Here is a 25,016-nt window from a genome sequence, read left to right as displayed (position 1 = left end):
CTGGGTGGCTCAGTTGGCTAAGGATCCGATTTCAGTTCAAGTCATGACCCCGGGTTTGAGCCCCGCTGTGCAGACAGCTCAGAGCCTGGAGACTGCTTTGGATTCCGTCTCCGTCTCCCTCTCTGCTCCTCCCTCGTTCACACTCTGTCTCTCCCTCTCTCTCAAAAATAAACATTAAAAAAATTTTTTTTAAATATTTAGAACACAGAAAAATTTTCATGGGATATCGCTACAGGGAAAGACCAACAGGCCACAAGATCTCACGTACATGAAAGTCTGTAATGATATAGTTGTGTGCACAGGAAAAAAATAGGAAAGGATGAACAAAATAGCACAGTGCTTCCAGGTGGCAGGTTTACAGCACATCCCTCTCTTCCTCTTGTCCCTTATCTTTGCTGATCGATCCCTTAACTTTTCTGTAATTATCAGAGATGCCTTGTATAATCTTCAATTTCAACGTTGATGGCTAGGATGAAAAATAAAACCTACAGTAACAAGCGCCGGTGAGACTGCGGAGAAACTGACATCCTCGTGCGCTGCTGATGGGAATGTCACACGGTGCAGCCACCGTGGGACACAATTCCGTGGATCCTCAATAAATTAAAGACAGATTCACCACGTAATCCAGAAATCTTCCTCCCAAATACGTACCCGAGATACCTGAAAACCACGTCCACACAAAAACCCATAAACGAGCATTCACAGCGGCACCATTCACAATAGCCTAGAGGGAACAACGCAAACGTCCAACGATAGACGAAACTATAAACAAAACGTGGTCTGTCCATACAGTGGCGTAGGATTCGGTCACAAGTGGAACGAAGCGTGGACACGTGCTCCAACATCCATGAACCCTGAATACATAATGCCAAGGAGAGAAGCCGGACGCAGCCACGTATCGTAGGATTCCGTGTATGTGAAACGTCCAGAGTAGGCAAATCTCGCCACAGAAAGTAGATTACGGGGTTGCCAGGGTTCGGGGTCGAGAGGAATGTGGAGTGATGCGGACACGGGGTTTCTGCCTGGTCCTGGCCTCCCCTGTCGGGCTGTGGGAGCCACCTTACAGCCTCGCTGTGCTGAGCAAGGGGTCACCGGGCAGGAGGAGGGTCGCGTAGACCAGGAGGTCAGAGACAACCCTCAAGGAGGTGGAGGCAGGAGACCCAGAAAAGGGGCATGAAATCCCTCACGAGGCCCAGCCTCCCTCATCTGACTCTGGAGGAGATCAAGCATCAGCCCTCACCACACCCACTATGGGGTGGCCAGGATCGCTTGAGCCTATATCCCAGGGGCCCGAGTCTGGTGGCAAAGGGCACCTAAAATAGCGCTTGGTCCTTCCCAAATCCACGCTGGCTCCCAGGGGTGCGGGGAGACCTGACTGACTCCCTCTGAGGGATGCTGTTCACTAAGAGACATTTACTGGGCGCCCGGTAGATGCTGGGGGTACAGACACGAGCAGAGCCCTTATCTACTGGAAACGCACGTCACCTCCCTGGGGTCCAGGGTAAGAAACGTGGTGTCAGCTTGCTAAGGAGCACCCATAGGGAGCTGATGCCCTGTGGGATCCTGAAGGCTGAGGGCCAGGCCGGGGAGGGCAGAGCTCAGGAAGCCCCGGGTTCTTCAGCCCGGGCAGAAGGCAGGCTGAGGACAGCGGAGAAAGGAGGGAAGTAGCGGCAGTCACACATACTGAACTCAAGCATTCAGACCTCACCCTGAGTTTACATAGGATGCTAAGGGAAGGGACAAGATCGCATGTGCCTGGTGACAGAATGGAGGGTGGATGCAAAGGACAGGATGTAGGGAACCCGCTGAGGGGTCGGCAGGTGTAGCCGTCCGGGGGTGGGGGTGGGGGTCTCAAAACGCAGTTGCAAGGACAAGGGCGACTGACATTATGCACCTGATCTCTCCAGGGGCTCTGCAGGAGCCACCCTGCCTCCCCGTCTCCCCAGCCGTGCCGCCCTGGATGCAGACCCCAGGACGCCCAGTGGCATCACTGGGAAGGTCTCGGTGGCTTCCAGGGCCCCCAAAGCTCTCCGGCTTGCCATGTCCTGACAGACCGGCCAGGACTCAACCCAAGCACCAGCCAAAGTCCCCAAATACAGAGGTGAGCCAGGCCAGAAAGAAAGGTGAGCTAACAACATCTCTGCCAAAAGCTGCTGGCTCGGTCCCCAGCTTCCCGTCCCACTAAACTGTCCCCGCCTCCCCCGGAATACAGAGATCACAAGAGCACCACCCTCCTGAAGCTGTCCACGCCCCGGAAAACAATCAGAGTCGCAGACACGCCATGCGCGATCCCCGGAGGGTAGGGACACCCAAGCGTGCATCGAGTGGTCGACGGATGAACCAAACGGGGTAGCTCTACGCAGCCCCACATCATCCTACCACAGAAAGGAAGGAAGCACGGACACCTGCTGCAGCACAGACGACCTTGAAAACAGGATGCCAAGCACCCAAGGCCACCGCTATAGCCACCGGAGCATCCAAAAAGGCGAGTCCAGGGGCGCCTGGGTGGCGCAGTCGGTGAAGCGTCCGACTTCAGCCAGGTCACGATCTCGCCGTCCGTGAGTTCGAGCCCCGCGTCGGGCTCTGGGCTGATGGCTCGGAGCCTGGAGCCTGTTTCCGATTCTGTGTCTCCCTCTCTCTCTGCCCCTCCCCCGTTCATGCTCTGTCTCTCTCTGTCCCCAAAAAAATAAATAAACGTTGGAAAAAAAAAATTCAAAAAGGCGAGTCCACAGGTTCAGAAAGTAGATTTGTGGTTGCCACGGGCTGTGCGTGGGGGGGATTTCAGGGGCAGCTAATGGGCACGAAGTTTCTTTTGGGAGGGGAGGCGGTGAGGATGCCCTGGAACTGATGGCCGCACAACACCGTGGATGCGCTTAACTAAGCCAGTGAACTGTAGGTTCAAAAATGGTGACTATGGGAAGTTTTAGGTTGTGTGAGTCTTTCCCCAATTAAATAAAAAAAATCAGGGGCGCCTGGGTGGCTCCGTGGGTTGGGCGTCCGACTTCGGCTTGGTTCATGATCTCGGGGTTCGTGAGTTCAAGCCCCACATGGGGCTCTGTGCTGACAGCTTGGAGCCTGGAGCCCGCTTCGGGTTCTGTGCCTCCCTCTCTCTCTGCCCCTCACCCACTCACATTCTGTCTCTGTCTCTCTCAAAAATAAACATTAAAAAAATAAATAAACATTAACAAATTTTTTTTTAATTTTAAGAAAATCACATATATTTTGCACCGGACCCAGCGGGAAGAGCTGAGACACCAGAGTTGCCACTAGAGCTATGACGATGCCCTTAAAGTAATAATCCTGTGGTGCCTACTCTGCGCCTCCGAGGTCTCCCAGCTCACTCACAGGGGAGGGAAGAGGCAACTGCACGCTGCCTGGGGCTACAGCCAAAGCAATGACTAATCCTGGGCCTCGGGAGGGAGGTGGGGGGAGGAGGGCTAAGAGTGGATGGAGACCTCCACAGCCTGGAAAGGGACCAGCCCGTCATACAGAAGATGCTTCGCGTGGCTTCACGGACGCCCTGCTTCCGTCCTTCCCCTGCGCCACACGCTCAGTGTGTACCCATCAGGGACCACGCCTCACAGCCTGGATTTGTAAATAAACCAGCGATGCAGGGCGCCTGGGTGGCTCAGTTGGGTAAGCGTCCCAACTCGTGATCTCAGCTCAGGTCATGATCCCGCAGTTCGTGAGTTCGAGCGCCGAATCGGGCTCTGCGCTGGCAGCACGGAGCCCACTTGGGATGCTCTCTCTCCCTCTCTCTGCCCACTAGCCTCCCCCCGTACTCATGAGCGTGCTCTCAAAAATAAGCAAACTTAAAAAAAAAAAAAAAAAACCCACAAAGACGCACTCGGCCTTGAGAAGGAAATTATCAAAGCCAATTCTAGTCTCCAAAGCAGAAGTAGGAACAAGGAGGTCCGCTACTGGCTTTTATCCAGCACCTTCAAACCCTTTTCATGCCAACTTCAACTCAGTCTCTAAGTTACGAGCCAAGGAACTCCTGGGAGGGGCTGCCCCAGGCCCCGGCCAGCACGGGGATGGCTTTTATTTTAATCTCAAGTATGGAGGGTCTCCTAAGGATCTCTGTGGGTATCTTTCCTCGCGGAATGAATCTTCCATAGCAGAAGCTGAGACAGAATGAAGGGGCTTGACTTTGGAAACTATCCTTTTCCCATGAGCGATGAGGCACCTTGGCACCCGGTCAGAGTGGGTGAGCACGACTCTCAGAATCACACAGCCTGGGCTTTGCTCATCTGTGCTCACCTTCCTACTGCTGTGCGCTTTGCCATTTGCCCGATCCCAGCAATAACTGCCATGTGGTAGCATTTACTCAGAGGCAGGAGCTGCTCTGTGCCCAAAGTTGAGGATGAGGGGGACAAGGAACGCGTATCATTTATGTCACTAAAGAGACAAAGAGGTCTCCGTTGTAATAAGAAGACTAAAGATGGGGAAGGCGGGTGGGGGGAGATGCGAGTGAACCAGCAGAGATTTGAAGAGTGGGCGTCTTTCAGAGCATCCAAGGAAACAAATGGCTTCCCACATCCTTCCAGAACTATCTTCAACTCCAGAATTAGATGGAGGCCAAATCAAGCGGAGACAGGCTCACTGAAAGCAGGAAGGCTTATTAGGTAAAGAACTCCAGTTCCTGCTCCGTGGAACTAACACAGACGCTCCATCCCAGCACAGATCCCTGAAGCACTGGATAAAATAGGAAAAACCTCACATACACCACTAAGCTCAAAAGCAAGGGACACTCTCAAGGCCAGAAGCAAGGAGGGACGTCACACCCAGCAGGGCGGGAGTATGAGATGCTGCTGAGGTGGCCCAGGGCTGTGAGAATGGTTACACGCTCTAACAGCTAAGGGTAGGAAGCTTCCAGCCCACTGAGTGACAGAAGTGGCCGTGGTTCTATGGAGGCCAGAAGGGAGACTCCTATCAGAAGCTGAAGCATACAAGGCTGCTTCCCCGTGGAAGATGGGCTAGAAAAAGTATTCCCTACTGTCTCCGACAATCAGCAAGGAAGTGGACTTGGCTAAGGAGGTGACCGGAGGCAGGAGAAAGGGGGCAGGCCTGTGATGTACCAAGATGCCAAGTCTGTGCCATGCACAGGTGCAAGATCCAAACCCATGTGGTGCAGGAAAGCCAAACTGAGGAATCAATGCAAAAAGTGTTTCTAGACCAGTGACATCTCTAAGGTACTAGAAATAAATGAAAAGCACTGTGAGGGACCCTCATGGGAGAGGTACTTTAGATAAGCCCTTCTCCACTTGGTTTGGCTTCAGCATAAATTGGGCGCTGAAGATCGTTCCAAGAGGATGTGAAAACCAGGGGAGGCAGCCCAGTCGAACATGAGCTCATAATCAAAAATCAAACCACGCGAGCAAATGAATCACCGTAAGGGACAATCAGCAGACACAATTAACAAAAGGAAGGGCACCCTTTTTGTTTTAAATGTGTTAATAACATCACGATCTGGTGGGATTTATTCCAGGGATGCAAGGGTGTTGCAATATTTGCAAATCAATCAAAGTGATACGTCACACTAACAAGAGAAAAGATTAAAGCCTTATGATCATAACAAAAGATGCAGAAAAAGCATTTGACAAGATATCCATTCAGGATTAAAACTCTTAAGGGGATTTAGAGGGAACATACCTGAACGTAACAAAGTCCATAGCCGAAAAACTCACAGCTAACATCATACTCAATGGTGAAAAACTGAGAACTTTTACTCTAAGATCAGGAACAAGACAGGGTTGTCCTCTCTCACCACTTTTCTTCAACATAGTAGTGGAAGTCCTCCTAGCTGCAGCAGTCAGACATGAAACAAAATGAATTCCAGTAAAGTTGTAGGATACAGAATATACAGAAATCTGTTGCAATTCTATACACTAATAATGAAGTGGCAGATAAAGAAATTAAGAAAACGACCCCATTTATAACTGCACCAAAAAGAATAAACTTAACCAAGGAAGGAAAGACATATACTGTGAAAACCGTAAGACGCTGGTAAATGAAATTCAAGAGGACACAGATAGGAAGATATATCATCTTCATGGATTGGCAGAATATTGTTCAATGTCTCTACTACCCAAAGTAATCTATGGATTCAAAGCAATGCCTATCAAAACAGCAAAAAGCAGTTTTCACGGAACTACAACAAATCAGCCCAAAATTTGTATGGAACCATGAAAGACCCGAAATAGCAAAAGCAATCTTGAGAAAGATAGACTTACAGGTTCCAGATTTCAAAACCTACTACAAAGCTCTAATACTCAAAACAGTAGAATACTGGCAAAAAAAAAAATAGACACCTACGTCACTGCAACAGGAACAAGGGCCCAGAAATAAACTTATGCTCCTGTGGTCAATTAATCTATGACAAAGGAGGCAAGAATACACAATGGGGAAGAAACAGTCTTTCCAATAAGCAGTGTTGGGAAAACTCGGACAGCTACGTGCAAAAAAAAAAAAATAGAACTGGACTGCTTGCTCACACCATACCCAAAAAAACAAACTCAAAATGGGTTAAAGACCTAAATACGAGACCTGAAACTATAAAAGCCCCAAGAGAAAACATAGGCAATAATCTCTTGGACATCAAGCTTAGAAACAAATGGGACCACTAAACTAAACTGAAAAGCTTTTGCACAGCAAAATAAACCATCAACAAAACCAAAAGGCAACCTACCAAATGGGAGAAGATATTTGCAAATGGCACGTGCAGTAAGAGGTTAATATCCAAGGTATATAAAGAACTCATACAATTTAACACCAACCCCCTCCCCCCACACGCCGAACAATTCTATTTAAAAAACAAGCAGAGGACCTGAATAGACATTTTTTTCTCAAAGAGAAAAGATGGCCAGGGGAGCCTGGGTGGTTCCGTCAGTTCAGTGTCTGACTTCGGCTCAGGTCATGGTCTCAAGGTTCATGAGTTTGAGCCCCGTGTCGGACTCAGCTCTCAGCGTGGAGCCCATCTAAGATCTTCTAACCCCTCCTCTCTCTGCCCCTTCCCCACTCGTACTCTCCCTATCTCCAAAATAAACATTAAGAAGATATATAAGAGGGGCGCCTGGGTGGCGCAGTCGGTTAAGCGTCCGACTTCAGCCAGGTCACGATCTCGCGGTCCGTGAGTTCGAGCCCCGCGTCGGGCTCTGGGCTGATGATGGCCCAGAGCCTGGAGCCTGCTTCCGATTCTGTGTCTCCCTCTCTCTTTGCCCCTCCCCCGTTCATGCTCTGTCTCTCTCTGTCCCAAAAATAAATAAACGTTGAAAAAAAAAATTTTTAAATAAAAAAAAAAAAAAAAAAAAAAAAAGAAGATATATAAGAAAAGTGACGGCCATCAGACGTGAAAAGATGTTTAATATCATTCCTCAGGGAAATGCAAATTTAAACCACAATGAGAGATCACCTCACACCAGTGAGAATGGTTAATATCAAAAAGACAAATGAGTGGTGGTGAGGGCGTGGAGAAAAGGGACTCTCGAGCACTGCCGGTTAGAATGTAAATTGGCCTAACAGCCGTGGATAACAGCATGAAGTTTCCTCAAAAAAAAAAAAAAAAAAAAAAAAAAAAAAAAAAAAAAAAAAAAAAAAATCACACGAGCCAGTAATTCCACCCCTGGGTATTTTACCCAAAGAAAATGGAAACTCGAATTTGAAAACACACGCACCCCTATGTTTCTTGCAGCACTATTTACAATAGCCAAAATACGGAAGCACCCAAGTGTCCCCGACGACAAGATCCGACAATACAATATCTAGGATGGACCTAGAGGGAATTATGCAAAGTGAAATAAGTCGGAGAAAGACAAATACCATAGGATTCCACTGCTATGTAGGATCTAGAAAACAAAACAGGCTCTTGAATACAAGGAGCTGGTAGTTGCCAGAGAGGAGGTGTGGGAGGAGGAATGGGTGAAAGGGATTAAGGGTCACAAACTTTCGGTCACAGAGATGAAAGGTAGGCGTGCGGAATAGAGACAATACTATCGTCATGACACCGTATGGTGATAAACGGCGACCACACTTACTGTGCTGAGCACGGAGTAATGTCCAGAATTGGCAAATCACTAGGTCACTTACTAACATTGTATGTCAATTATACTCCAAGAAATTTTTTTCAATAAAAAAATCGGGGGGCGCCTGGGTGGCTCAATTGGTTAAACATCCGACTTCGCGCGGGGCGTGATCTCACAGTTCGTGAGTTCAAGCCCCACGTCGGGCTCTGTGCTGACAGCTTGGAGCCTGGAGCCTTGGAGCTTCCGATTCTGTGTCTCCCTCTCTCTGCCCCTCACCTGCTCACACTCTGTCTCTGTCTTTCAAACATAAATAAACATTAAAAAAAATTTTTTTTTAAATCGGGGGAGGGGGCATGCCTGGCTGGCTCAGTCGGTAGAGCACCTAACTCTTGATCTTGGGGTTGTAAGTTTGAGCCCTATGTTGGGGGTAGAGTTTAAATTTTTTCTTTAATTTTAACAAGGAATGGCACCACAAGAGGGTGAAACAGAAGAAACCATGTAGTAAGCGTTAAATTTTTACAAATAATGAAAGAGCACTATGACAAAAGCAGTGAGTTTGAAAACCATATAGAACTCATAAAAAAAATGTTTTAAGTTTTGTTGAGAAATAGCATGCACACACAGGAGCAGGGGAAGGGCAGAGAGAGAGAGAGGAAGAGAGAAAATCCCAAGCAGGCTCCACACCGTCAGTGCAGAGCCCAATGTGGGCCTGATCTCACAACCATGAGATCAGGACCTGAGCTGAAATCAAGAGTCAGTCGTTTAACTGACTGGGCCACCCAGGTGCCCCGTGGTTTTTTTTAAAAGTCATTGGAATTTAAAAACTTAAGGGGCAGCAAGATTTAAAATTTTTTAATGTTTATTTTATTTTTGAGAGAGACAGAGCACAAGCCGGGGAGGGGCAGAGAGAGAGGGAGCCACAGAATCCGAAGCAGGCTCCAGGCTCCGAGCTGTCAGCACAGAGCCCGATGTGGGGCTCGAACTCACTGATGGTAAGATCATGACCTGAGCCGAAGTTGGATGCCCAACGGACTGAGCCACCCAGGCACCCTGGGGCAGTAAGATTTTAATAGCTAAAGAGAGAATTAGTGAAGTGGAAGAGAGACCTAAGAAAAAGACTCCAAATACAGCAAAAAGCAGTAAAACGATAGAAAATATCAGAGAGGAGTAAAGAGGCATTCAAGACAGAATGACATGGTCCAACATATTTCTGTTTTTTAAATTTTTTTTTAATGTTTATTTATTTTTGAGACAGAGAGAGACAGAGCATGAGCAGGGGAGAGTCAGAGAGAGGAGGAGACACAGAATCTGAAGCAGGCTCCAAGCTGTCAGCACAGAGCCCGACGCGGGGCTCGAACTCACAGACGGTGAGATCATGACCTGAGCCAAAGCGAGACGCTTAACCGACCGAGCCACCCAGGCACCCCGGTCCAATGTATTTCTAATAGGAATTACTGAAGGAGAAAATAAAGAGAAGGGTCGGGGAGAGAACATTTTTCATACTGTAAGACGTAAGCCTTCTTCAGAATAAAAGAGCATAAACCATTCTCAAGCAGGACAAATAAAACAAATCCACCTAGACAAAGTGCGGTTAAAAACAAAAACAAAACCCCCAAAATCTCAGAGGTACAAAAGCAGATTTCACACAAAAGAATCAGACCAAAGAGCTGACTTCTCAACAGCAACAAGGGACCAAAATCAAAGTGCTGAGAGAAGATATAGCCAGCCAGTGATCCCAGGAGGATCCTGGCAAAATCTAGTCACTTCCAGACAGCTGCTGACTCAGAGAGTCACTGGAAAACCTATGGAAAGGTGGAGCACATAAGAAAATGAGATCTGTGGGGGAAAACTGTTCCAAGAATTAATAGGGTCTGCATATAGGAATAATCAAACCAATGAGTGGCTTTCAAAAACAGAAAAAGCACCCCAGAGTGACACAAATTAAGGCGTGTTAAGGTCCCTGATCATCAGTACAGGGAAAGACAAAGACTAATGTCACTTGTGTCAAATGGCGGCCATGTCAAAAAATGAAATGAATTAGCGAAGTTACAGAATGCCCTAAAAGGGAAAAATTGTATGGGGCGCCTGGGTGGTTCCGTTGGTTAAGCATCCAACTCTCGATCTGGGCTCAGGTCACCATCCCAGGGTCGTGGGATGAAGCCCCGTATCGGGCTCCACACTGAGCATGTAGCCTGCTGAAGATTCTCTCCTCTGCCTCTGCCCCGCTCCCCCACTCTCCACAAAATGAAAAATGAAATGAAATTTTAAAAAGGGAGGAACACAGCCAGCCCCTGAATGGTTCCTTTTTTAATGTTTATTTATTTTTAATTATTTTTAATTTTTTTAACATTTATTTATTTTTGAGACAGAGAGAGACAGAGCATGAACAGGGGAGGGTCAGAGAGAGAGGGAGACATAGAATCTGAAACAGGCTCCCGGCTCTGAGCTGTCAGCCCAGAGTCCGACGCGGGGCTCGAACTCACAGACCGCGAGATCATGACCTGAGCCGAAGTCGGCCGCTTAACCGACTGAGCCACCCAGGCGCCCCTTAATGTTTGTTTATTTTTGAGAGAGAGACAGAGTGTGAGTGGGGGAGAAAAAGAGAGACAGGGAGACACAGAATCTGAAACAGGCTCTAGGCTCCGAGCTGTCGGCACAGAGCCCGACACGGGGCTCGAACCCACAGACCGCGAGATCACGACCTGAGCCGAAGTCGGACGCTCAACTGACTGAGCCACCCAGGCACCCCTGCCTCCGAGTGGTTTCTAATGGAATTAGTACTTGCCAACAGCTACTGAACACTTACAATGTGTCAAGGGCTTTGATAAAATTCTCATTTAATCCTCCCAATAGCCCTGCAACACGTGCCCATCTGACAGATGAGAAAACCAAGACGCGGAAGCAAAGTTACTCGCCCAGACAGGGAAAGACGGTGCCACAGTTCAAAGCCGCATCTATCTGCTGCTATGGGCCAAGGTCGGGGGAGGCCAGCATGTGCCTGTGTGGGACCCCGGCTGCAGTCTTGGGGGATGCAGGTGAGGACAAGACAAGAGAACCCCCGGGAACATCAGGTGTGCTGGGCCTAACTGCTAAGTGCTCACTTGAGGGCTCTTTGACCACTGGGACCCCAGCATGAACGCTCAGGAGGAAGGAAGGGAACCCCCACCCCTTCTAACCTCAGCCCACAGACAAAGTCCTTGACCGTGGCCACCTTCTCCCTCCATCACGGTCTAGGACTCAGCCACGCCAGTAGTGAGGTCTCCTGCTGGCCGCCTGCCCGCCCTCCCAGAGGCACCTGATCCCCGAGACCCGAATGTGCCTTCTCGCCTCCTAGGGAGCCGTGCCAAGAGCCCAAGACCCACTTCTGACAGCTTGCCCATCCGCAAAGGTCACACTGCTGGAACAACAAAGGGCCTTTTTGTCCTCGCGCTTAAGGTGGCTGCCACCACCGGCGCAAATCACCCACTCGACCTTCTGGCTTTATGAATTGATAATAAAGTTGGCACGGGCGGCAGGGAGGCTCACGGGCCCAGACGCCGCCTCCTCCCCATCCCCTCGCCTGGTCCCACCAACGTGGGTACGAGAGGGCCCCTCGCCCTATCTCCCCAAAGCAGTGGGCACCTCTGAGCCAAAAACACCATGTTCCCGCGACTTGAGATAGCAGATACTGGAGGGCTCTGCGAGAGTAAAAAGCACCTTATCGACACGACACTCGAGGTATTCCGTCTGGATGATTGGGTCCTGCGGCATGTCTGGGCACTGGTGACAGTCCGTGCTGCATTCCGGGGGCCATTGACTCACAAAAAGAGATCCTGCCAGAGTGGGGCTGGGGCTGGGGGTGGGGTGAGAAAGAAAGACGCATAAGGGATCTGGTTACTCCTAATTCGCGGAGCTATAAGAAGTCTTGAGCGGCCTGCCAATTACTTTCCTGCAGGGAAAATACAGATTCTTCCTCTGAAACAGACGTGAGCCACCCAGTAAGACCCCACGGAGCGGAGGGGGCAGCACATTCCAGCTCTCGCTCTCAGAGCCCCCAGTTCCCCCTCGTGATGCCTCCCACCGAGCTTGTCCTCCCTGGGGACAGCCCAAGACCAAGCCTGTCTGCCTCAAGGTCCAATTCTCCCCCTGCCAACTTAGTAAACGAGCATGTGGGACTCTGTCTACGAGGTCACGGTGTAATGGCGTTGCCTCTCCCAGACATACAAGATCCTTGGTCTCTGTCCAGCTTGTGTGGGGCTTAGGTCACGTGGGAGAGTCAGCTTTGAATTTGGGTTCCCCACTCAGCATTTAAGTGACCTTGAGCCGTCCCTTCGGGTGTCTGAGCCTCCGTTTCCTCATCTGTAAATTGGCAACATATGCTACCGTGAAAGTGGAGAGGATCCGGCCCAGCCGGAGTACAAAGTATTAGCAGTGCTGGGCCAGAGGGCAGAGGTGCTTCTGGTGCTTATGAATTAAGTGCATTTCCCACCCGGCCCTTTTAAAGGCTTCCAGAAGCAGCCTGCACATTTCCGCACCGCAAGCACCCCGGATGAGCAGGGGTGGAAGAATCTGGATACTGCCCACCTTACCAAGCTCTGGAGGGTTCCCGAGGGCCGGGACCACTGTGCCCACATCACCACCAGACCACGGGCCCCAGCCCACCCCGAGAGCTCAGCCTGTGGTGACGGTTCCTCCCCAGGCCCCACAGACGTGCTTATTCCTCCTCGCCCAGAGGCCACTTTTCGCCTTGTCCTAAAAAATGTTTTTAATTATTTTCTTATTACGGGAGGATTTAGGATTTACATGAGTCTGATGAGCGCTGGGGGTCTGGTCCCAACCCCACCCCGCCAGAGCCCCACAGACACAGCAGTGCACCCTATTTCGTGGGGCTTACAGAGTGACCCCGGAGCCCAGGGCAAAAGCCATAATCCACCCGCAGGAAACAGAAAGGGGGCTGGGTAGGTGCTATCGGTCATTTGACTTCACAGGCCTCGGCGGATGACAGGAGGAACTCAGTGGTACCGGCCAGGGCGCCTGCACCCCTCAAAGGCCCTGAGCTCCTGGAGGGCTGGGAAGGGGTCCGGTCCACCTGGCTATCCAGAGGGAACATAACGCACGGCAAATAGGCCGAGGCCTTTACGACCTCAGAGTAGTGCCCGGCGGCCAGAGGCCAGTGGAAAACGCAGTGCCACCCACACTCGCCCGTGTGGCCCACACAAGCCTCCGTCCCTGGTGAAGAGGTCTGGGGAGCAGACCAGAAACCGAACCCCGGCTCTACTTCTCAGTAGCCTGTGGCCTCGGGCAAGGGGCCCGCTCCCCGAAGCTTCCAGGGCCTCATCTGAGAAACGGGAATCTACGGTGTACCTGGGGGGAGGGGGGGGGCGGAGTGGGGGGCCCGAGAGCAGCTGTGCACGTAAACCGCACGGCTCGGCTCCGAGTTCGGCAGATGACGGGCGCCTGGTGCACACTCACTGTCACCATGACGAGGTCTAACTCTAGATCTGGGACGTTGTTTTTCCTTCGTCCTTCTGGCAGCTTCTTGGCATGTACATAGATAGGCCTGTGGAGCTGTTTGGAAGCCTGAAGGAAAAAATAGACCCTCCACCTTTCCCAGAATTCTTCATTTATTATTTCCTTTGCAGCCTCAGGAGCAGACCAGATTGGGGGGGCGGGAGGGGGGGAGGCGGGTGGCAGGAAGGGGCCACGCCTGCTCAAGGTGGGGAAGGGGAGCGGACGGACACCTTTGGTGAGTGATTCCCAAGGGGCCTCTCTTCCCGTCAGGGGGCCCCCCCGTCACACCTCGGGACTGATCCCGCTGTGGAAGGAGAAAGGCCAGCTCAGGGTTTAATGTGAATTTTAACAATCTAGGTAGTCGGGCTTCTCGGCTCAGAAGAGATGTTTGGATGACTTTTTTTAGGTTCTAAATCAATCAAGGAGACTCTCGCAGGCAAGGGGAGGTGGGCGTGGAACCCAGAGATGCCCTGTGTGGGCGAACTTGCGCTCAGGCCTATTTTTGGCGGGGCTGGCTCAGCGCTGAAGCCCACGGACTGGATCTCACGGTGCCGGGCGGGCGTGGGCGTGGCCGAGGCCGGCCGGTGGGGTGGCACCGGGGGGTCGCTCCCGGGCAACACCCCTTGGGTTATAAAGTCCCCGGGGTCTCCGCCCCTCCAACACGAGCGGCTTGCGGCCCGAGGACCACGCACACATACAAAGGTGAATGAGAAAGACACCACGTCTCCTGCGGTCGAGAAGAGCCAAGCTTCGAGGGGGTGGCTGGTGACAGAGCTGACAGTTCCACCGGGGTGTGATGTGTGCTATAACGGGAGGGGACGCAGGGGGCGTGGCCATCTCGAGGATGCACATTAACCCTCAAAGGCTGGATGGAGAGTAACCAGGGCGGCTTCCGGAAGGGCGCTACGGAGCCCTGAACCACGACGAAGGGGTTTGCAAAAAGACAGGCCTGAGGGGAAGTGTTTGCCATCTTAACCTGGCTGCTGGTTACAGAAGCATCTCCTTACATAAACGCCAAATTATGCACAGTCGAGGGAAGAGTGCTCCAGGCAGAGGGAATGGCTTGCACCACGGCCCGGAGGTGAGAAAAAGAGACGAGCAACCTGTTCCTACCCCTTCTGCGTTCCTAGACATCAGAGAGGCAACTCAACACAGTGAAAGCACAGTGTCGGAGGAAATGGACTTAGGGATCCTCTGAGCCCCTGCTCCTCCACTTATGACCCCTGGGACTGCCACCTTGGAGGCTTCACCCCTCCAAGCCTCAGTTTCCTTATCCGTAAAATGGCCACATGGCCATCTTCCATGGAGGGTTATTATGAAGATTCCACCAGAATGCGCGCAGAGGGTTCAGCACAGAGCCCGGTGCTCAAGGAATCATGCCCACTGTCACCATCTCGTGCTCATCAGTTCCAGATGGAGTCCTCAGAGAGGGGCCAGGCTGACCCTTCAAATTAGGGACCGTCTTGGTCCTCAAAGAGGCCGGGGAGCCCAGCAACGTTGTGGGCACAGCCCGTTCCTTGGCTGACTGGGCCTTTAGGCTGAATGCTTCCCGCGGATTCTTGTGGCAGCAGGATCCTGGGAGCTGACCTTCCCATGCCAAGCCAAGCCCTTGACATACATATATACATCATGTCACTGAATCCATGTAACCGCCCCAGAATCCAGATGGGGACACTGACGCTCAGAGGTACAAGGACTTGTTTAAGGTCACGCAGCTGGGAAGAAGTAGGACCAAGCTTTCACTCTTAGCCGTGGCTCAGAGTGATGGGGACAAATGGGTCTAAAACACGGCCAACAGTACCAAACGCTCGCCCAAAGCCACACACCTAGCAAGACCCCTTTAAATCAGGCTCCTCCCACAAACTGAGCCCTCACTATGGCTGCACCCTCCTCTCACACAATTCTCATTTATTGTCCTCAACGTCTTCCCGCCACAGGGCCCTTGCACTGACTGTTCCCTCTGCCCAAAATGTACTTTTTGCTGACCTGCACGTAGCTGGTTCCTTCCTATTTAGGTTTCTGTTCCATTTTTGCCTCTGCAGAGAAGCCCTCCTGATCCTCTCTAAAGAACTGTTCCCTTGCCCTTCCTCGGACTCTCGTGCCACTGTGTAACTCCCCTCAGGGACGTCAGCCTCTAAATCTCCAAGTCCCTGGTCAACAAATACTCACTGAACGGGTAAAAGCGCCAGACTGTACCAGCCCCTATCAGAGAACTAGGTGGAACTTTCCACCTGCTGAAAGTTCAGAGAACTGAAGGCATTCATTCTCCTTTCTGACTTCAGAACCCCTTTCCTGACCCTCCCCCCCCATCTCCCTTCTCCCTTTGGGGTACAAAACTAGAATCCTGGGGCAACAAGAAGGGAAGCCACATCAGCCATCTGTAGGAAAGCTACAGGGGGAACACTCAGCATCAGTCTTCTCCCCCCACCCCCTACCCCAGACCTGACGGACCCAGGAAACTGACAAGATTCCCATCATGCTCTGCAGTCCCATCACCTGTCAAACTCACAAACAGATGGAATCCCCCGCAACCGCCTGTGCGGGGGCTGCCTGAGTGATGGAGGCTGGTGGCCAGCCCACCCTTCTGGCAGAAATCCCAGCTCCAGGGAACCCTGATTTCAACCAGTCCAGACACAAGGCAGCAAGAGAGTGTGCAGCTAGCCGGGGAAACCCAACAAAGAGGGGAATCCTACCTCCTCTCTCATGTTAGCCTTCGGGTTGAACTGGACTTAAAACTTTTTGAAGTAAAACATTCATACGTTGTTCAAAAATGAAAATATTTTTAAAAACTATAATGAAAAGCTCCCTCTCCCTTCATCCCTCCCACCAAACCTCCAAGTATTCATTATTCTTCCTTGTGGATCCTTCCAGAGTCCTTGATGTAAACAAAGCGATTATAAACATAGGTTCTTATTTTTTTTAATGTTTATTTTATTTTTGAGACAGAGAGAGACAGAGCATGAACGGGGGAGGGTCAGAGAGACAGGGAGACACAGAATCGGAAGCAGGCTCCAGGCTCGAGCTGTCAGCACAGAGCCTGACGCAGGGCTCGAACTCACAGACCGTGAGATCATGACCTGAGCCGAAGTCGGACGCTCAACCAACTGAGCCACCCAGGCACCCCTGTTATTATTATTTTTAAACCAAAAAGTGTTCCATATTATGTATAGTACACACTTTTCCCCCCTCCAGTCGCAAATACTTTTGTATTTGTCCACGGGAAGATACACACATGTATGTACGTGGTGTGTGAATGTGTGTATGCACGCATGCGTGTACACACACACACACACCCCCACACACACCCTCCCCAGGCCAGTTATTAAGGTGTTTTCTGTAATTTTCACCCAATTCTTCTGGAAAGAGCTGTTCAGATTAGGATCAGCAGGGGTCGCCCTTCAGCCTGGGCACAAGTGGCTGGGTCACCTCCACCCCCACCCAGGTGACCAATTATGGACCCGGCTGCACAAAATTCAAAGCAGGTGCCAGCTCTTCCCTTGAAATAACACTGCAGCTCCCATATCTTGGGCATCTAGCAGGTACTAGCAGAACTCTCCTTCTAGAGAGAAGGAAACAGAGGAAGTGACTAGCCCAAGGTCACACAGCCAGAAAGCGGTGTCGGCAGGATTCACATCGCCCTGTCTAGTGCGCCCCTCGCACTGGGGACCCGGCCTCCCTCGGTCTTCAGTCCACGCTCCCCTTCACGGCGGGTGGCAGAACCCGGCACCCCGAGGTCAGAGCCCAGGGTCAAGTTCCCAGCTGGGCTGGACTGGGGCGGACAGACGCTTCCGCCGTCACTTCCCTGCGGTCAGCTCGGGGGGCCCCCGCGGCCAGACCGCTCCGTGCGCCCAGCCTCGGGCCGGATGCGGGGCGCGCAGCCTCTGCGGGTCCCAGGAGCCCGGGCGAGCTTGAGGAAGGTCGCCGGGCTCCAGCCCAGTGCTCCCCGGGCTCTGCCAGCTACGCGGGGAGGTGGGCCCGCCTGAACCCACTTTACAGACGGGAGGACAAAGGCGCAGGGGGAGGCGCTCACCCACCCGAGGTCACACGGCCGGAGAACGCCCGGCTGCCACCCAGGTCCCGTCGACTTCAAAACTTTCCGGCCCCTGCGCCTCGCGAACCCGAACGACTTTCAGGTGCGGAGCGCGCACACCGGCTGGGCGGCCCGGGCGCTCACCCTCCCGGCCGGGACGCCTGCCCAGCCCTGCTCCCTCCCGGGTCCGCAGTCCCCAGGCCCGGGGGCTCCCTGCCAACCCCGAGGGCGCCGAGGCTGAGCGGCCGCGGCACTTACTCAGCATCGCCGCGGAGCTCCTCGCCGCAGCCTGCAAAGTGGCCGGCGGGGACCCATTTGCAGGAGGGGGAGACTGAGGCGCAGAGAGGGCCAGCTGCCGGCCCAAGGTCACACAGCGCGGCGGCGCGGAGCCGGCCGGGCGGCAGTGGGCTGGGAGCCCCGCGCCAGCCGGCCGGCCGGCCGGCCGCCGGTCCCCGCCCGCGTCCCCGCGGATACTCACAGCCGGTCTTGCCCACGAGCTCCCGCACCTCCTCGGACGCGGAGTGGGCAGCGCCCATGGTGCCCGCGGCGGGGACCCCGGGGCGCGCGTCCCTCGCAGGCCCCGGGCTGGCGTCGGCTGCGCCGCGGCGGGTCCGGCCTCGGGTCCAGCGCGGGTCGGGACGCCGGGGACGGGTCTGAGCCGCGGGTTCCGCGTGGGGCGCGAGCGCGGCCTCTTATAGCGGCGGAGGGCGGCGCGCCGCGGTCCTAGCGCGCGCCGGCTTCGAGCACCGCGGGGAGGAGGGCGAGCGCCCTGCCCCCGGCAAGAAACGGTGGGGAGGGGTGGAAGGGGGTGCAGGGCCTAGGAGCCCCCCGTTAAAGTTCCCCCGTCCCCCACGCAGCGGCCGGGCTCCTCGCGGCTCGGCACCACCTCCGCAGCGCCGCCGGCTTTGGAAAGAGGCAGGTGTGAACAGAGTTGGGGTGTAGGTGGGCGGGAGCAGCCCCCTGGGAGGTTCCGTGTTCACCCCCCCCACCCCGCCTCCACCACACCCTCCCAGATCTCAGGAGGGAAACTCACCTGGGACAGTGAAGAAACACAGCCAGGGTTAACTAGCTCGATGGCGAACAGCAGTGAAGGTAACATAATAATAGTAATCCCACTTAAATGCGCACCGGGTGCTTGGCTTGGCTTTGTTCCAGGAAAAGTCCTTGGCCCCCTCCCCAGCACCTTGATGAAGCGGACAAACCCCAGGCCAGAGCGGCCCATCCTAGTAACACAGCCCAGGAGCCCGGGGTGGGGGGTGGGGTTCTCAAACTTGAGGGGCAGGGGACTCCCCCTTCCCCCACCATTCCGACTGAGGCAGGGCCCGGGAGGCTGCATTTCCAAAATGCCAGAGAGAATGTAATGAGGGTGGTCCCTGAGCCTCCTGGGAGAAGTTTTGCCTTAAATTGGTTTAAGGAATGGGATGTTGTGGCCAGCCTGGATGACCTGGGCCAGTCCTGCCACCTGTTTGACCCTGATTCTTTCTAGTTAAAATGGGGACGATGACAGTCAATGACAGGTCTATCAGAAGGGCCTGGCATGGGACGAAGCACAAGGCAGTTGCTGTGGAATCACGTCCATTTTACAAGGGAGGAACCGATTCTCAGAAAGGTCACACAGCCAGGGCGGAAATTCAAAGTCAACATCTTCTAGGTCTCAAGGCCAGGCCATTGCGCTCCACAGTGCTTGGTGATGTGGCCGTCAATGTTCAGCACGTACTTGGTGTATGTCCCGGATGCCAGGCTCTGTGACAGTGTAGGTGCTCACAAAGACCTAGATGGGCCCACCTACAGCAGCTTCACAGGGCACTGGGGAGGGCACTGCCCATTCCTCCCGATCCCAGGTCCAAAGTGAGAGTCACAGCCCTGGGGTGGGGGGAGGGGGCGGTGTCCTGCAACCAGCCAGAGCTGCGGAAAGAAGGAAAGGGACCCCCCACCTAGGTGAAGATCCAGATGCCCGTTACACTCTGTTGGCACTCTGGAGCAGTACCCGGAATCTGCGTTTCCAAAGCACTCTTGGGCAGTGCAGAGATAGCCAAGCTGGGGGAGTGTTGGCTGTGGGGCATCAGCTGGTCTGAGTTAACTGGACCCAGAGTTTGCATTTCAAGGCAAGAAGGAATCTAGAAATCCAGACTGGCCTCAGGACCAGGAAAGGGGTTCTAGGGCCCTTTCGGAATTACCCACAATTGCTGGACACAATTTTATTCTCATTTAAAATACCAGTTCCTAAAAAAAAAAAAAAAAAAAAGTACCTGTTCCTGGGGCGCCTGGGTGGCTCAGTCGATTGAGCACTGGACTCCTGATTCCGGCTCAGGTCATGATCTCATGGTTCGTGAGTCTGAGCCTCACATCCTCAGGCTCTGTGCTGGTAGCACAGAGCCTGCTTGGGATTTTGTGTCTCCTTCTCTCTCTGCCCCTCCCCTGCTCTCCCTCTTTCTCTCTCTCTCAACATAAATAAATAAACTTTAGGGGCGCCTGGTGGTTCAGTTGGTTAAGCAGCGAAGCGTCCTACTTCGGCTCAGGTCATGATCTTATGATTTGTACGTTCGAGCCCTGGAGCCCTGCGTTGGGCTCTGTGCTGACAGCTCAGAGCCTGGAGCCTGCTTCGGATTCTGTGTCTCCCTCTCTCTCTCTGTCCCTCCCCCACTCACGCTCTGTCTCTCTCTCAAAAATAAACATTAAAATTTTTTAAAATAAGTAAACAAAGTTTGGAATAAAATAAAATGCCAGTTCCTGGAGTTTTATTATATTAAATTATCCAAGGGTTAAATGATGGGGCTTTCTGCTGAAGGCACAGAAAATAGCATTTTCAGGACCGCACCTCCGCCCCCTCGGCGTAGCTGCTCCCAGAGCTAGAGACAGTGCAGGTGGGTGGGGAAGAAAGCTCTGGGGCAGTCGGGGGGCGGGGCATGGCTCTGCTCTGCCCCTCAGTGATACCAAGAGGCCCCAGCGTGTGGGATGTCTGTCTTCACTCTATGGCCTGTCTACACGGTCACCTCAAGCCCCACTGGCTCCTGTCAGCTCCTAGATGAGTCCTGGCACTTGTCCCTTCCCCTCCCTCTTCCTACAGCTGGGGCTTCCTCTTGAGATCTCAGTGTAAACATCACCTCCTCCGAGAGGCCTCCTCAAGGCCTCCCTCCGCCCTCCTGGGTCTGTTGCCAACAAGCCACCTTCAGGAGCCAGCAGGGAGCTGGAGGAGGGGGGGCCTGGGACGTGATGACCAGGGGGGGTATTTATTCCTGACTGCAAGCCTTGGGGAGATACTCAGGAGTTCCTTGTGGCAGCAGGAAGGTGGAGAGGCCAAGGCCAAGTGTTCGTTCATTCATCCATTTCACATTTATTGAAACCCTGACGTGTTGCAACCCCTGGCTGGGTCCTGGGGCCACAAACCAGGAACAGTCAGGAGCCACCCTTTGGCTCCTAAGGAACTCCTGGAGGAATGGGCAGACAGACACACAGGAGGTGACAAGGCAGAGGGGTCAAGCACGGGCTGACTTAGGCCAGGAAAGATCCGGAATGTTCGAGCCAGAATGGTTCCTGGAAAGACTCTTGTCATCCCTTAAGCCGAGCTTCGGGGAATCCAGGACTAGCCCCAGCTGCGAGCCCAAATGGGCAGGCCGGAGGCACACACTGGGTGGACAGCTGTATCTGTGAGGTGTGGGGGGCCTGGGCCTTGCCCCCCTGCTCTGGCGGTGATGCACGAACGCGGCATGGGCTCTCCCCCACACGAAGCCTGCTGCTGCCTGTTCTAGGGCGTCACGGCTTTAATTCCATCCTAACAGTGGCTCTGGTGGCGTCAGAGCAGGAAGGAGGTCTGGAGCCTCGCGTGGGGTCTGGCTCGGCTGATTGCATTCTGGAGCCCTGCAAAAGGGGCACCCCGTGTGGGGATCTTTAGGTTCGCTTTACACGGCGTGCCCTTCCGGGGGCTGGAAAACACTTCGGTCACCAGGCAACTGCCTCTCTTCTCCCCGAGGAGCTGATTAGAATGGCCAAGATTAGAATGGCTGGTAACCGTGAGTCCACAAAGGACAGCGGTGCCCAGAGACCTCAAGGATGGTATTCCTGCGGCTCTCCCACCTTCCCGTTAGAGAAGGCTCCCAGACCATATGTGCGCAAGTGACTTCCCCTCCCTGGGCCTCAGTTTCCCCATGTGTAAAATGGCAATAATAATGGTGCCTTCCTCCGGGTGGCGTGAGGGCGAAAAGTGGGTATTTGAAAGGGCTTAAAACAGTGCCTGACGGGGGAAGCGCTATCTAGTGGTATGCAGGTAAAGCTGGGGACGCCCTACTTTGTAGCATTTGCCCATATCCGTGGTGTAAATATTCCATCAATTTCAAGCTACCAATAGTTTGACAAGGGGCTTGCAAAATTCCTGAACGTCTGACGATTCCATCTTGCAAGCCGGTCTGAGCCCACTGCAGCATCACCACACGGTAGGCCATTATTCACAGGTTCATTCGTTATTTTTTTTAAGTTTATTTATTTAGTAATCTCTATGCCCAACATGAGGCTGGAAGCCAGGACCCTGAGATCAAGAGTCGCACGCTATCCTGGCTGAGCCAGCCAGGGGCCCTCATTCATCTTCTTTGAGTGCCAGGAATTTTTTTTTTTAAGTTTATTTATTTTGAGAGAGACAGACACAGCTCAAGTGGAGAGGGGCAGAGAGAGAGAGAGGGAGAGAGAGAGAGAATCCCAAGCAGGCTCTGTGCTGCCAGCTGTGGAGTCCAACACGAGGACTCGAACCCAAGAACTGTGGGATCGTGACCTGAGCCGAAACCAAGAGTCAGATGCTTAACCGACTGAGCCACCCAGGTGCTCCTTAAATACTACAGTAAAGGAGCCAGTTCCTGACCTTGGAGGATCCCGGAGTCAGGAAGGAAAGAGGTATAAACAGACCATCCCAGTACAGCTAATGGATACCAGCTGCTGTGGGAGTCTGGAGGAGGGGCACCTAACACATGCCCATTTTACTGATGGGAAAACCAAGGTATTCAGAATGTATGGTAAACCAGAATCAGAATGCAGGTGTGAAGCTGGATAAATGGCAGTTCCTATCATTCATCTGTGTCGATTCCTTTTCCCTCTAATCACTTAGGGGCGCTCCCAAGGCTCCACAATGTTCTGGGAGCAAACAAAATGCCTTGATCTTCAGGCCCCTGCTCTAAGAAATTTACAGGGAATACAAGTGCCACGTGGCTTAGCCTCGGACTTAGAGAAGAGCACATCTAAACCACTTCAAACAAGTAAGGATTAGTGATGCTCCCATAAAATATGTTGAGGCGGGAAGGGAGGGGATCCCTGCAGGTGCCCACACCCACGTCTAGTCTCTAACACGGGCAGTTTTTCTCTTAAGCTCATTAAGGCTCCTGCTGGTCTCATGAATGGAATCAGAGAAGAATCATCCCCAATCTGCCCTTTTTTTCTTATGTTTATTTATTTCTGAGATAGAGAACGAGACGGAGTGCAAGCAGGGGAGGGGCAGAGAGGGAGGGAGACACAGAATCCCAAGCAGGGTCCAGGCTCCCAGCTGTCAGCGCAGAGCCCGACGTGGGGCTCAAACCCATGAACCATGAGATCGTGACCTGAACTGAAGTCTGAGGCTCAATCAACTGAGCCACTCAGGCGCCCCACCCGCAATCTGTCTTTTGAATTAAAGTTGCCCTTTTGGTTATCTTTTAAACAATCCTTTCTCGCCCGAGGCACCCTGATCTTTTAGGTGAACCTTGGGCGACAGCGTCTTCCAGCAGACAGGCATCGGATCCCCCGCAACAGCTCTGGCGTTCCTGGTTGTGTGCCCTAAGGGTTGCCTGCTTTACCCTCTGAACCTTGATGTCCTCATCGGTAGAAGGGGTCCACAGCCCCATCTTTCTCGAGAGGGCTCAGCAAGGGGAACGGCTGGCACGGAACATGGCCTCCACACCTGGCCATTCCCTTTCTTGGGGGACAAGAGCAGGACCTTGTAGCCAGGCTGACTCTCCTGTCTCTCCATCGCTCTCCTCCCTGCAATACCCCGTGAGACAATTAAACGGAACTCGCGCGCGAACTTTGGTCTTACCTCCACTTGTTAAATCATTTGCCGTCTCGAAGAGCATTTTACAAGCATTGCTCCCTCTCTTCATCTCCGAGACTTTTTCCCCCCCGAGCTGGAAAATCATGTCCTCTCGACTGCCTGGGATAAGGATCCTTCCAGGTGGCCAAGTTCCCCGGATCCTTCACGCCCCCCCACCCTCCCGGGCTGCCCCCAGCATCTCCAACCTAACCCGTAGCTGGAGCCCACAGCCCGGACCACAGAGGGACGCAGCTCCATGGGAGGGAGGGCCGGCTGCCTAAAAATAGGAGACAGGGGCTCTTTGGGGAGGGCGGCCTTCTCTCATTTATATAATTATAAATAGTGACCTATTGCCGGAGTTTGCAGGGGGCAGATGGAAGCCTGTCCCTGGATGGGCGTCAAACGGCCCTGTTGTCCGAGAAACAGGCTCACCGGAGAAGCAGAAAGAGGTGGCAGGGGCCCAGAATCTATTTTAACTTCGCTGTCGCCATCGATTCACATCGAGCGGCGCGGCAGGCTTTGCAGAGAGAGTCATCATCAGTGTGTGGGAGGGTCTGGTAGGACTGCTTCTCAGACCCGAATGCAGCCACCCCGTGGGGGCTCCACATGGCACTGCTCTGATTTACTCAGGATCTGTGCTGTGTGGAGAGGCATCCTACACACTGAGCAGCAGGACTGTATGGAAGGCAGAATAACGGCCCCCAAAGGCGTCCACGTTCTTATCCCTGGAACCTGTGAGCACGCCAGCCGACCCGGAGATGGGGAGGTTATCCTGGACCATGTGGGTGGGCCCAACAGAATCACGAGGGTCTTTGTATGTGAAAGAGGAAGGCAGGAGGGGGTCAGGGTCAAGAGTGACGTGATGTGAGAAAGAGTCCACTAGGCATCGCTAGCTTTGGATCGGAGGAAGGGTCCGCAAGCAGAGGGGTGCAGGCGGCCTCCGGAAGCTGGAAAATGCAAGGGAACAGATCCTTCCCCAGAGGCTCCAGAAAGGGACACAGCCCTGCTGACGGCAATGGCAGCCCAGTGAGGCCCGTTCCCGACTTCTGACCTCCAGAACTGTGGGTCAAGACATTTGTGTTGCTGCCAGCCGTCAAGTTTCGGGTCATCTGTTACAACAGCCTTAGGAAAATACCGGAGCGTGGGTTTGCACCTGCAAATACCCCAGTGCCGAGGAAACCAGCCTTGACCAGACTGTCTTCCCAGGGGGATGGCTCTTTAGATTCTGTGTGCATGCACATCACCTGGTGTTCTTGCTGAAATTCAGATTCCTGGGCCCCCTGCACAGGTCCAGACTCAGCAGGCCGAGGAATGCATGGGAAATGAGAACTCCAGGTGATTCTGATACCGATGGCCTTTTATTTTCGGTACTGGCTATATCGAGATGTCATCCACATACCAGACAACTCCCCGTTTAGAGCATACAATT

At 53.1% G+C, this 25,016-nt stretch overlaps 1 protein-coding gene across 1 annotated transcript in view; it reads right to left on the bottom strand.

Moving 5' to 3' along the window:
• Positions 1-18,218, bottom strand: part of TESC (tescalcin) — a 51,862-nt gene extending 33,644 nt beyond the window's left edge. Inside the window, exon 1 of the mRNA XM_030292471.1 lies at positions 18,020-18,218. Within this exon, the coding sequence (XP_030148331.1) occupies positions 18,020-18,077 (58 nt within the window). The 5' untranslated portion in view covers positions 18,078-18,218. The remainder of the gene's footprint in view (positions 1-18,019) is intronic.
• Between the last annotated feature and the right edge of the window lie 6,798 nt (positions 18,219-25,016).

The sequence above is a fragment of the Lynx canadensis genome, chromosome D3 (assembly GCF_007474595.2).
Source record: "Lynx canadensis isolate LIC74 chromosome D3, mLynCan4.pri.v2, whole genome shotgun sequence".
Lineage (NCBI taxonomy): Eukaryota > Metazoa > Chordata > Mammalia > Carnivora > Felidae > Lynx > Lynx canadensis.
This window is presented reverse-complemented; position numbering and strand designations above follow the sequence as displayed.